Here is a 14285-nt window from a genome sequence, read left to right on the forward strand (position 1 = left end):
AATAACTTCCACGCTTGGGGTTTGTTGTTGTTTTTTTTCCTTAAAAAAATTTTTTTAGTGTTTATTTATTTTTGAGAGAGATAGAGAGACAGAGTGCGAGCAGGGGAGGGGCAGAGAGAGAGGGAGACACCGAATCCAAAGCAGGCTCCAGGTTCTGAGCTGTCAGCACAGAGCCCAACGCGGGGCTCGAACTCACTGCTGTGAGATCGTGATCTGAGCTGAAGTCGGACGCTTAACTAGCTGAGCCACCCAGGCACCCGTTTTTTTCTTTATCGACACTAGCCTGACTGTGCAACACAGCGACTCTTCTGGGTTCCAAGTTTTTAGCTTGATTATCTATATAGCATACCCTATCTTGCTGAAAGATTAACACAGGCACAGTGATGAGTTCTTACTGCAAATGGGATGCAGCATTCCACTTGCCATTGTCTGACAAGTCAGCTTTATCGGCAATGGGCCCCGTGTGCATCTGTGATGGGCCGTGTGTGTGTGTGTGTGTGTGTGTGTGTGTATGATGGACCCAATGTGTGTGTGTGTGATGGACCATGTGCATGTGTTTTTCAGTCCAGAGACAAAGCACAGGTCAGCAGCATCGCAGTGACAGCAAGAGATGCCCTCGCCTACGTGGCCGATGAGGAAGGCTTTGTGCACGTCTATGACATCAAAGAATATGGCCTGCAGGGACCCGAGCTGCAGTCCCCCAAGAGTAGACAATAAACACTTCATGTTAAATACCATAATGAGCACAGCTTCAGTTTTAACTTAATATTCTGGTTGGTAAGATGGAATTGTACCAGTGAGGATGGGGGGTAGGGGGAGGCGGTCTATAAAACCCTTTAAGAATGGGTTTAGAAACAAATATTTTTAGCTTGGCAAGGATACAGGAAAATGGGCACTCCTATGTGCTCTTGGCTAGGAAGCAAATTGGTGTATGCTATCGGAAGGGTAAGTTGACTCTACATATCGAAAGCTTCAAACCGGCAATCCTACTTCTAAGCATTTGGCCATAAGAAATAATAAGACATGCGCACAAAGATTTAGTTTTCAGGTGAATCAATACATTGTTCGTAAGGGAGAAAGAGAATAATTAGAAGCAACCTAGATATCCAACATAAGGAGGATTGATTCAGTACATGATGGTATGACAAATACACTGGAATACCATCCAGTCTTTGAAGAACAGTGCTGTAAATGAAGGTGTATTCACAGGAAAAATATTCTCGGTAAATTATTAAATGAAAACATTCAGATCGCAAGACAACATTAAAGTATGAATCTTAAAAATAAAGAGAGCATGATTCTTTGTTAAAACGAAGAAATACGTGGAAGATTGAAAGTCTGGAAAGACACACACCAAGGCTTTCACAAATGTTATCTCTTGGTAGATGAGGTTATAAATGTGCATTATTTTTTATTTTTGGAAATCTGTATTCCAGAAATTCTGTCTTATGGAAACATTGCTTTGGTGGTACAAAAATGTTTAAAAATTTAAAACCCTCTCATACAATTGTAAAAAGATTTGCTCAAGATTAGCAAAAAATCAGAGAGCACCAAAGAATGGAAAATGAAAAGCACTAGTTGCTACTCTGACCTCTTTTACCACCTGACCTGCCATTTCTGCCTCCTGGGAACACTGTGAATGAATCTTAATTTTCTTTCAGAAAGTTTCTATGCATATATATATACAGGGGCACCTATATCCCACTACATAATTTCCAGAACTTGTTTTTTACCTTTGCATCCCTTAGACAACTTTCCAAAAAAGCACATGTAACTCCGTTCGGCATATTTAGAATCTAACATATTTAAATGGCTGTATAGAATCCCAATAAACACGTTTCTGGAAGGCCAATATAGAGGTAAATACAGACTTCCATTTAGTCACCTTTTCTTGTTCCCCACAGAAGTTTAAACGCTACAGCAAGAGAAATTGGAATTTAGAAGTAAGAGCCACCTGCCTAGCCTCCGACTTCTATTCCAAGTACTGGGTGCATAGCACTTGCCAGGCTACTTTACAAATCACTTTTGATTACTTGTCTACTCCTGCATGCTTTCCAAACCCTAAGCACTGAGGGAAACCATAGCATAAGCAGCTTGCAAGGGACCCATTTTATATGTCTTTGGACCTGGCATGGGGTCTTTCACGTAGTTAGGTGCTCAATAAACACTTAGCAGTTAGTGTAGCAAAACCAATGACTGCCACACCGGTACCTCTCCCTTGCTGGACACTCACCCAGATCTGACCCCATCCCATGAAACTGCTGTATGGCATCTAACATTGTGGTGATTAACTCTCCCACTGTACTCAGGTGTGTTCTTTCTTTTGATTTAGATGTGACCTTCCGCACGGCCCATGTCAGTGTTGTGACGTCACGAGTACCGTCTATTTTAGAGTTCAAGAACTTGTAAGAGTTAAAATACTTCCCATTGCTTTGATCAAATCAACCCTCTCAAAAGGCCTCTGAATTAGTCAAAATAGGAAAACGGGATTGTAATCCCGAATCCTACTGTTGGGAAAAACAAGATGTATGTACCGCTTGCACAGGACTAAAGGAAGCCATTGGAAGTCTTCATTTTTCTTGTAAATGGATCATCGTCTTCCGTGAATTGGTCTGGTATTTTCCTTTAAGTTTAGACACTTGGTAAATTTAATCTTTTTATTACTTTTTAAATTTAAATTTATTTTTTAATTTGAGAGAGAGAGAGAGAGCACAGGTGAGAGGGGCAGAGGGAGAGAGAGAGAATCTTAAGCAGTCTTCACGCTTAGCGCAGAGCCTGATACGGAGTTTGATCCCACGAACCTGACTTGATTGTGACTTGATCTGAAATCAAGAGTCAGACACTCAACCTACTGAGCCACCCAGGTGCAGGTGTCCCCCCACCTTTTTTTCTTACTGAATTGAAAGGAGTCAGTGCTAAGGGCACAACCTGAACTCTGGTGGGGCTGTTCTTTACACTATCTTGATCTTTCCCCCAGACCTATCACCCATAAGATGGTTTTCGGCGTATCTTGTTTGATATCTTGGGACTGGCGCTGGAGAACTTGGAGGGTGTGATGTGGTAGGAGGTAGGGAGAGAATGGTACCAAGGATAATTCAGAAGATTGACCTGCCTTCTACATTCCAACCATCATTAATGGAGCATTGACATATTGATTCAATGTCCCTTTCATGCTGGAACAGCTTTGGAGCATCTTTCCTCCCTTTTTATCTCATTAGTTTAGAGCTGATAGAAGAATAGTTTCTGCTCTCATCCTCCCTTGACTGCACCATGTGCCTATGGAGCAGAGATGGGGCGTACATAGGTATGGAATATCCTACCTGGCTGCCTCCTCAGTCTCAGTTCAGGGCTACATATCTTCTCTAAGGCCAAGTGTATTAGTCAGCTCAAGCTGCCTAACAAATACTGTTGACTGGGTGACTGAAACAATAGGCATTTCTTTTCCTACATCAGAATGGTTCTGGAGACTGGAAGTCTGAGATCAGGGTGCTGACATGGTCGGGTTCTGGAGAGAACTCTCTTCCTGGCTTACAGAGGGTCATCTTATTGTATCCTTGCGTGGCAGAGAGATGGCTCTGGTGTCTCTTCTTATCAGATCGCTGTCAGATCAGGGTCCAACCCTCATGAGCTCGTTTTAACCTTAACTACTTCCATATAGGCTTTATCTCCAAATATAGTTGCACTGGGGGGTGGGGCTTTAACATGTGAGTTTTGCAGGAAACAAAATTCAGTCTATACCTTAACGTCAGCCTACGTTCACAAAAATTGGCAAAATTAAAGACATTTCAACTTAGAGAGCTCACCTAGACTCAATGCAGTGAGTTTGGTAAGGAAATGTGTTATCATAGGGTCATATCTTGGTTGGAACAATTCAGAACACAGGGAAGGGCCTAGCCTGAGTGGGCTAAAGTAATGAGATTCACCTGACTCACTATGTACAGAGACTCTGTACCTATTTCAGCAGGTCAGCTTGTGTCCCTAGCTGATATTCCTTGCAGCAAGTGCTAAAACTATTTAGAATTTATCCTGTCCGTCCTTAGTTTAGTACTGAGTAACTTATGCACCCATGTGATGCATTCTGTAGGAGGCATTCCAGGCTCAAGTCTCCAGAGCCAACTGCCCTGGAGTTGTTTCTTACGGAACCACAGAAGCAGAACTAAATTTGATTAGGTTGACCTAGCAACCTTAGCAGTAAGCTTTGCTCTGATTAGAAGATAGGTTAGCTTCTGTACTATGCTTATTTGTCTCTATTCCTCCAGGAACCTTTGGGCAGCATAGCCCCTGGGATATTTTCATTCCTGCCTCCCGGAGCCACCCTAGAGTGCCCTATGAAATTTTGACAGATCCCCAGAGCATGCCTGCTCCCCCAGTGGTGGAAGGGGATGTTGCTGCTATGCACAAAGGAAAGGAGGAGCGAGACAGTGTGGTGGAGGAAAAGGCTAAGGTTGGTCCTGGTCCATCCAATTCACCTGCATTTTCGGATTTTGTGGCTTCCAGGCAGATCAGCATGGAATACAAACTGCAGACTGAAAGAGTCAGGGGATGACCCAGAGAACAAGTAAACATAGAGATTTAAAGTGTGTCCCGAGATCGTGCTTCCGACCAGGTAGGGTGGGGGAGGGGGTGGTTGTGGGTGCATCTGTGGGAATGACTGAAGCTCATCCCCCTAGCGTCGCTTGACTTTGTCCTCCTTTGACTGATAAAAAGGCAATTATTCATGGCCTTGGAATGTAAGGAGACCCAGGATCATGCTCAGCCCAGCTGTCACATCTGAGAAGGACAGACACTGCAAATTCAGCCCACGGCACACACTCTCTATTAAGAAATACACACAGAAGCTTGGCTTCCAAGTGAAAGGAAGAAATGAATGGGTTAGTGCCCCAGTCTATGAAAGTCAAAACTGGAGAAAGAGATTTTAAGAGGGCCCTGGTAGATGCAGTCTTGATTTAGAGCTTAGTGAAAATATATGGATTTCCAAGAAATGCTTGCCCTTTAATAAATTGAAAAGAAGGTCATTTCATGAGCTATTGCTCACTGGTTATGTTACAACTCAAAGCAGAACACCTGCTCTGCCAGCAAAATAATGTGTCTCGGGTTTTTCCTTGGCAGCCTCCTGGAATACTGATCACACGGTATGACCTCGTCGCTGACTTTTGTGTAGAGCCCCAAACACGTTCAAAATAGGAAATAAAGGGACTGGGCAGGCATAGATCAAGAAAACCTTCTGTCTTGTCAGAGGCCTCTCACATTTCCACGATCCTGTTCTCATAAGCATTCCCAAGGTAACAAAGAGGTGCGGTGGTAGCCCTCAGGAGATCAGAATGTGTCTACCCAGCACCATTGGTCTATTTAGAAATACAATAATTTCAGTGTGCGTTTGATACGGAGCAAATAAATGAGTTCATTAATTTTGATGGGCCCGCCATTTGAAAACAAAAGCCCAGAGGGAGGAGGGAAGAAAGGAAGGCGAGAGGAAGGGAAAAATGCTGATGTGCTCAGAAGCCAGGCGAGTGCTTGGCTGGAAGGCAGTCTTAGAGAGAAATCCCACTGCAAGTGTAATGTAGGAACAGGAAGGGAGCGGAGGGAGGGCAAGGCAGGAGGAAGAGGGAGAAGAGGAGGAAAAGGAAGAGGCAGGGTGGGGAGGAAGCCGCTCGGTTCCAGAAATCAAAACAGATCATTGACATGATGTTGGTTCTCTGAGGGTGAAAGAGAGTGGGGCAGTCCGTTCCAGGATGGATTTTGGTCTTTGCTGGTAGACCATTAGGTGCATCTGTGTTTATTTTTCTGTCCAATTTGACTGCTGGTACCCCCAGGAAACAGTCTGCAAATTCTTTCCCAGAGAAATAGGGCAAAAGGAAAGAACCTGAGCCCTTATATAGTGTATTTGGACCATTCGATGGGACCCCAAACTGTGAAATTGCAGAATAAAGTGTTTATGAGGTAGGGTCGCCTGAGTTCTGCTGTTAAATTCACCTTCATTAGTTGCGTGACCTCCAGCAATCACTTCCATTAATCTGTGAAATGAGAGGCGGGATTAGCTGATCTGTGAGTTTTATTCCAGCTCTAAAAATGTTATGTTTCTCTGAATGTCTGTTTTGCAAAACCGAATGTGTTGATTGGATTCTGGGTGTCAGTAGCGATTCTTCCCGAATACCAGCAGATCAAACACAACCACAACTGAAGTAAGTTGATGGAATGCAGAAAATCATTCACCTGGAAAATATCACATAGGAGTTGGTGGTTTCAAATTTGAGTAAAAGCTCGGGGGAAAATGCTCTTGTTTTCTAACGGATTCAGCCAGCCTGTGTCTTGTTCCAACACAGAAAAATGCATGTAACTGACAAGCTATCTCTGTTCCCTGTCACCATTATGCTCCTGGGTTCCCATTCCCACAAGTGTTCCTTCTTCCGGCCTGAAAAAACGCCTAAGCCTTGCTCTCCAGAAGACTCCATCCTTGAAGTTGAACTGAAACAAGACATAAATCAATGGTATGCATTTTGCAATGGCAGGTGAGCCAAACAGGAACAGCCAGGTCAAAGCGAGGGCCCCCTTGAAGTAAGGCGGCCTGTCCTGGCTGAGGCATCCTGGGCTACTCTGCCATCAGCATGAGTCACTTGTCCCTAAGCCCCGCAGCCTGTGAGTATAATGAGGTCACCATTCAAATCTCACCAGTTTAACATCCTGCCTGCATGATTTAGATCTAGGCCGTGGGGCTGTGTGAGTGACGACACCATCCCGCCATGCCCAGTTCCTTGGTGCAGTGGCTCTAGGTCATCAGGAGCCCAGACCCCTTCTTCATACTTCTACCCACTATCTTAGCTCCGGTTTCTGTCTTCCCTACCACCTTATAGCTGCCAGGGCCTCCCACCTTCCAGACAGTGTGAAGAAACAGAGGCATGGCGAACAGACGTCCAAGACAAAGGGGAGGCACCTCCCAGCCAGATCAGCAACCTTTATGGACTTTTCTAGGAGGTCCCATACACTGCTGCTTACATCCTGTTGGCCAGAACGCAGTCACGTGGGCCACACCTAGCTGCAAGAGGAGTTCAGAGTTCTGTAACCAAGGAGGAAAGGAACAAAGGATTTTTGGTAGACAGCTAGCAATCTCTGTTTCAGGGGGTCACATAGGAACATGTCTCAGATGCTATCAAAATTGGAGAGCATCACACACAGAAACACCATCCATCATGGGCATCATTTAGCCACGAATCTAAAGTTGGCTTTGGGAGAATTTTTGGCCAGTTGGAAAATGACACGGACTAGGATTAGAGTTACAGGTCTGTCTTTGAAAACAGTGTGACCTCAGGCAAGTCACTTAAACTTCCTGTTATACACATGGAGATCTCCCACGTGGGTCTGCAATCCAACGAGCTGGTGAGCGTGACAGTGTGTAGGTCCGGAGAGGGAAAGGGAGGGGATCCTCTGTCCTCAGACACGTGGGGTTTGACATCACCAGCGTCTTCATCACTGTCATCGTGGGCAGCAGCAGAATCGGTGTCATTCTTTATTCACCTTCGCAGAACCTGCTTGGGTTTTAGTTTCCCCTCCTGGGAGCATTAGTCTGCTCAGGCTGCTGTCACAAAATATCAGACTGAGCGGCTTAAGCCACAGGCATTCATTCACGTAGCTCTGGAGGGTGGAAGTCTGAGATCAAGGTTCTGGACAATCCTGTTCCAGGTGAGGGCCTTCTTCCTGGCTTTCAGTTGCCACCTTCTCACCGTGTCCTCATGGGGTGAAACACGAACAATGTCTCTTCCTCTTCTTGTGAAGGCACCGATCCTATGACCTCATCAACCCTAATTACCTCCCAAAGACCCCGTGTCCAAATACCATCACACTGGGGATTAGGGCTCCAACATCTGAGCTTTGAGGGACACCTTGCAGTCCATCACCGGAGAGTGTTATGGGTGTGGGGCGGGGCAAGGCTTCCAAACAGCATAAGCCAGCAGTAAGATGCCACCGACACTCGCTCCGTCCACTCCGAGTGGGCTGGCATGGAAGCTGGCTCTGGACACAGAGCTGTTTCTCTACCTCTTTCTGCTGACTGGCCTCAAGAATGGAATGCAAAGGGGGAGCTGTGAACAGTGAAGGAAAGAGGCCAGAGCGGGGCTGCCTCGAAGGTCCCAACCAGGAAGGGAACCAGTGGAAATACTCTCATCCAACTGGATCAACACCTGTGGTTGTTGGGCTACTGAAAAATGTATGTTTTCTAAGGCAGGGAACCAACGTACGTACAGTAAATGTTTTATTTCAACTTGCAACAGTGAAATGTACACCCATTCCCCAATCTTTGGATGTTGGGCCAAGGCTTTTTCTTCAACTAAGAGATGAGTTCAGCACAGTCTTCCTTAAATCCGTTACATGACTTTCAGGTTTTGCTTTTTTTTTTTTAATGTTTATTTTTGAAGGAGAGAGACAGAACATGAGCGGGAGAGCGGCAGAGACAGAGGGAGGCACAGAATCCAAAGCAGGTTCCGGGCTCTGAGCTGTCAGCACAGAGCCTGACATGGAGCTCAAACTCACAATCTGTGAGACCGTGACCTGAGTAGAGTCAGTCGCACAACAGTCTGAGCCACCCAGGCGCCCCTTTTTTTGCTTTTTTTTAAGTACAGCAAGAACCTGAAGGTGTTTGCAAAACAATATGAGCACAGCGGACTCCTAGATTTTTTACAATTTTCCGCCAAGCTTTAAAAGTTGTCCCATCTATCCTCAATTCAATATCACCCTTCCTCTAGTCTTTCCAAAGAATTCATCTCAGTTCTTACAAGGTTTTGGGCACATTTTCATCTCATTTAAATAAATATATAATTGCAGTAAAATGTCCCACTGGCATAAACAGGTCTGGGAACACACACAGAAGGTCCTTGTTAAGTGTACAACTCAACCCTCGGCCATTGGGAGCAGACGTGCCATCTGCCAGATGTGATCGTTGGGAGGCTGCGGGCATCTGGCAGGTGTTTACAGAGTCAGTCAGTCAATCCGCGAGTTCCATCAGGAGGGCGTCTGTTGTATGTGAGCCTTGGAGCGGCAAGGATTCCCCTACAAATCTCACTGACGCTTTCCCTGGACGGCTTGGCTGTAGCACTGAGGACAAGAAGCAGAGACCACGAGCAGCAAGGAGGAGGGAGAAGATCCTGTCACTGCACTACCCGCGTTGGTGCTACCTCACCTACCTTCTCTGAGTGGGGCCCGGCCTTCTCCAATAGCACACGCCTTACTCAACGCCAAAAAATGTTGAGGGTCTTCTGTCCGGGGCCACCTCTGACAGTCAGGTGGGAATCACGAAATTATTTTGTTTGGTCCTCACAACATCCTGGAGAGGTACGACGTGTTATCCACACTTACGGATAAGGAAACCGAGGCTTCGAGTTTGCCCAAAGTCAGACCACTGTTCGGTGGCGAGGCAGGCGCGTGGTACCACTGCTCTGTGAAAGGCCATGCCGCAGAGAAGGGCTCGGGTCTGAGCACAGAAAGGAAAGCATAATTGTAAAATGCTCCAGACGCTACGTAGAAGCTGTTGGCTGGGGGCAGATTATCGTGGAATCAAGCGTCCTCCCCTGAATGCGGGCCCGAGTGATGGCGCTAGTGTTAACTTGCTGAAACACACGCTGGCTGGAGTTCACTTACACGGAGAGGGGTGGCCAAGTGGCCAAGAGTAGATGGCTCCCAGGCTGTGTAGGGCGAAGTGAGGCTGGGAGAGGCAGACTGGGAAATCATCTCCAGAGACACGGTACCAGGAAGGCGAGCGGATGACCCAGTGGCTGTGCATGGAACGGAGAGAGGGAAAGGGTACCTTTGGGCTCTCAGAGACGTGGAGGGGGTGCCGCCCGAGGCCACGGAATCCAGTAGAGAGACAGAGAATAGCCCCACAGAGACAACCATGCTCCAGCAAAGGGTAGGTGAGTGTACCTCCTGTCCCTGGTAGATCAAGAACATTCAGGCTTGGTCTCGAGATTTTTGCTGAAAGTCATCAGTGAGTACTTCCAAGGAGTTTGTTCAGCATTCATGCTGCACTATTCGTTGAGCACCGCTCTGTGCGGGACACGGTGGGAGTAGGAGGGAGTCTGTGACCCGAAGGAGTCCACACTCAGGGAAGCAGGGGGTAGTCTCCAGGCTCCCCCACCCTTCACCGCTTAGCTGCCCCTTGACAGCAGGGGTGCAAAGCATTGTGGGAACATCAGTGTGGGGGGCCCACGGAGGGGAGGGCTTCCTGGAGGAAAGGCATTCACACCCCAGCCTGAAAGTTGAGTAGAACTCAGCCAATTGAAAGAGAACTTTTGGAAAAGGAATTGCCGCTACAGCACGGAGGCACCTTGAGGACATTCAGCTGAGTGAAACCAGCCAGACCCAGGAGGACGAAGACTGTACGACTGCCCTTACATGAGGGACTGAGAGGAGTCAGATTCATAGGGACAGAGAGTAGGACGGTGGGTGCAGGGGCTGGGGGATGAGGGGAGTACAGAGCTGTTGTCTAATGGGGATCTAGATGCAAGAGCTCCAGTCATGGGTGGTGGTGAACGGGCTTAACGCCACCCAACTGTCCTGCAGTTAACGAAGGCTAAGATGGTCAATTGTGTGTTATGCGTGTCTTACCGCAATTAAAAGGGAAAGGCAGGGCGGAGGGAGGGAGGGAGGAGCATGAGGCAAGGCCCAGGGCAAGAGAGAAAGGTGGAGGAGTTCTGGGAGTGTGAGAAGCTCCATGTGCTGGCACAGAGTCTGGGGGGAGGTGACCGTGGCAAGGACTTGACCACGGAAGGAAGGATTTTGAGGGGCGGAAGTAGAAGGCTTTCCAAGGTGTTTCAAATTCAGCAGGAGGGAGAAGAGCTGGTGACAGAGGGTCAAATCGAAGAGAGGAGCACGCGCATGTTTTTGCTAATGGAAGCGGTGCTGTGATGGGAAGGACCACCGTGCCGAAGGGGGGGCTTCCGGTTAAGCGGGAGGCAGCAGGTGCCTGAGGAATCCACACGCTCATCTGGTCCTTCTCCTGCAAGCTGCCGCTGGAGAGGAACCAGCCTTCCCGGAGAACGCCTGAGCTGGGGTGGCCCGGCACCTACCAGACCCTCCGGTGCCACCAGGTCGCCTGCATGTCGGCTGTCGGGGAGAAACCAGACTTGCCTATTATCGGCTCGGATTTGTTGAATTTAAATTGTCCTGCACAGGAAAAAGGAGGAAGCGAAGCCGCCCAGAAGGAGCACTGATCACATAGCAGTTTCCGTGTCTGGGCTCTGAAGAGACCAGGGTGCTCTTTTCTTGGCAAATTCTTCTTCCCCAGTTAATCCAGTTGACTGACTCAGAGTAACCTTTGCCCGACGGGGCCCAAGAAGAACAAAACAAGAAATGATGTCTGCCAATGTGGGCTTCCTCCCAAAACAATTAGAGCTTGAAGTGAAGCCCACGGGTCAGATTCGAGGTTTTTCTTCCTCGGAAGCCTCGATTTCACTGAGTGCAGACAGCACAGAGCCGATGGGCTGCAGCTCCGTCACGACCCAGGTGTCCCCGACACCTCCTGCCCCCAGGTGGGGTGGGACCATGGAGAGGAAAGGGACGCTGTTGGTAAAAAAAAATAACTAACAATTTTGAAAGTCTGTTTTGTGCCAGGCAAGCCTCAGTTAAGACCTTGGACGTATTATCTCCTTTATTCCTAATAACACCCCTATGGATAGGTACTGTGATTATCCCATTTCACCAACAAGGAAAGTGAGGTTCTGGGAGTTTAAATGACCGGCTGATGGTTATCAGTTAAGTAAATGGCGCAAGAAAATTCAGAGGCCACAAGTTCTAACCAACAACGCAGACTCTCAGGGTAGAGAAAAGCAAGTTTCAGGAATAATATCAGAAGGCCAATTGCCGGGTCCTTTCCAAGTGTGGCTCTAAAGCAGCCATTTGAAAGCTCTCAGCCCCCTCAGAGATCCCAACAGCGGTAGAGAAAGAATAATGATGCGACTACCAGTTACAGAGCACTTGCTATGCTGATCTCTTCATGGGCATCATTTAACCTTGAAGCAGCCTAGGGAAGGTGCATCCCTCCTGGCTCCTGGCTACCCGTTAGGCAATCCAAGCTTAGGCAAAATGAGAAATTTGTTGGTTTGTAGAACCATGGGAAACATTATGACCAAGAACTTAAAAGCCCCATCAGGGCTAACGTCCCATCCTTGTCCCTGTGATATTGTCTGTTCTCTGTCTGTCTCTCTCTCTCTGCAGACCAGTTCTGTCCACGGTGCAGGAAACATGGCCACAACAGTCTCTGGGTTTAATTTGTAGCCTGAACTCCACAGAGAGACTGATGTCAGGTTCTCTTGGGGTTCTAAGTCTCACAGCCCTAGCAAAGGGACTTGCTGACATATCTTGAGTCAGCACTTACCTTGGCTCAGACCGAGTGAGGGCCGCAGCCTGGTTCCTTTAAAAATGGCTGGTCTCGTAGAGCCACAGTGATGCCAAGGACTGTTCCCTGGAGAAGAGGAGGGTGCTGAGTAGACAAACAATCCTCTCCGTGTCTCCGAAAGCTAGACAATTGATTCCCACTGCCTCAGACTAGCAAACTATGCCTATCTGCCTGCCTTTCCCCCACCTTCCCTCTCTCCTTCCCTCTTCCTTCCCTTCTTCCTGACATGGATTTAAATCCCGAGTTTTCTCCTTCCTACTGGACCCAGGCTCCAGAGGCACAGAGAGGACCCACTCTCAGTTTTATCATCAGCTTGCGGATGGGCCAGAGTATATTACTACTTATCCCTTAAGCCTGAATATCTTCACCTGCTACAAAGGGCAGGGGGAGCTGTGTGCACCCCACCCCCGCATTTTGCCCTTCCGTGTTGGAATCTTTGAGCCTCCTGAGCAACCAACCCACCTTGGCCGGACCCCTTTCCCCATCCTGCTTTATGTAAACCTTCAAACACTGGATCTCTCCCCATTTTAATGAAGTACTCATTTTTAATCCTTTATTTTTGGACCATAACATTTCGAGTTTAATCCTCAGGGTTCTAGCCTGCCTACTTGGTACTATTTTAAATTGAGAGCTCTGCATTAATGCTGTTTTGCTGAGGGCAGTGTTCCCTCCATTAACTAATCCCTTGAGGAAATAATGCCATTATATGAAGTCAGCGGCATTCAAAACAAAACCCTATCTTATAAATCATGTCAAGCGGGGTTCCAGATACCTCCAGGTGCAACTTCCAGTGGGTCTGGACTTGTTGGGAGAAAATGGGGCAAAGCAGTGGAAAACATCTGCCTTTTTTTTCTGACCCGGTTCTTCTTTCCCCCCTTCCCACTCTTCCTACCTCTGCAGCCAGAATCCTGCTTTCTCACCTGTCCACTGGCGGTCACAACGGGAGCGGAGATAAACCAGCCATTACCCACCGGTCCTTGCTGACGTAAGTTTGGGAAATGCTGGATTCATGACCGTTAAGCAGATTTGTTTACCTCTGACCCCACATCAAGCCGATCACCTCCAAAAGGCAGTACCTCCCACCACCCCCACAGGGCAGCCAGGGCTTCAGCCTATGGATGTGGGAGTGTTACCAACACTCAGTCCATAACAGAGAGGCGACTTGCTCAGGATAATAAGCAAGAAGGTGGCAAGAGCCAGGTCTGGGACCGATGATGTCTCTAGATTCCTACATCTGTCCTCTTCCCTTTGTAAGTAAAGGACAGCGTGAGGCATCGTGGACCAGCAGGTGGGGTGGGCAGCTGGTAGGAAGGATGAGACTTGATACGGTCCGAGATGCTGATGGTGCCTGGCATTCGAGCAGGGGCCCCGGGGGATCCAACTTCGGCCCGCCAGTAACCCCCCCTTCTGGTGAGATCCCAGAGGGAGACCCACAACAGGGAATAATGGAAGATGGAAACAAGGGCCATTTTATTGCTAGCCGAGACGACTGGTTTTAGCTGAGATGACTGGTTTTAGCCAAGACGACTGATTTTAGCCGAGACGACTGGTGGTCCTTCAGACGGACTCTTCCAGGAAGCAGAGCTGGGATTATGACAGGCTCAGAGCCTGAGCGGTCTTTCCTTCTCCTGCCCAAGTCTTACCACCAGGTTTCAGGGAGCTGAGGACTCTGGACTGAGGGACCCACCGTGAGTGTGAAGCCCAGTCAGGACCCCAGTCTCTAACCAGCGGTATTAGAATAGCGGCACTGTCTTCTCTCCTCTGTTTGGGACAACTCAGCGTAGCACCACTTGGCTGAGCCTGGGAGCACAATCTGTCTGTCTTCTCAGGATGCTCTGGGAGAAGGTAGGGGACCATCAAAGAGGAACCGGGGTCTTTTCTCCACTCCAGGCGCTCACTCAGG

At 48.0% G+C, this 14285-nt stretch overlaps 1 protein-coding gene across 1 annotated transcript in view; it reads left to right on the forward strand.

The window, feature by feature from the left end:
• The window catches only part of LOC115509266, a 39983-nt gene extending 33014 nt beyond the window's left edge, over positions 1–6969 (forward strand). The window contains 4 exon segments of the mRNA XM_030308930.1: positions 565–706; positions 4260–4444; positions 6397–6509; positions 6852–6969. Of these exon segments, the coding sequence (XP_030164790.1) occupies positions 565–706; positions 4260–4444; positions 6397–6509; positions 6852–6969 (558 nt within the window).
• The last annotated feature ends 7316 nt before the right edge of the window (positions 6970–14285 follow it).

This window comes from Lynx canadensis, chromosome A1 (genome assembly GCF_007474595.2).
Source record: "Lynx canadensis isolate LIC74 chromosome A1, mLynCan4.pri.v2, whole genome shotgun sequence".
NCBI lineage: Eukaryota > Metazoa > Chordata > Mammalia > Carnivora > Felidae > Lynx > Lynx canadensis.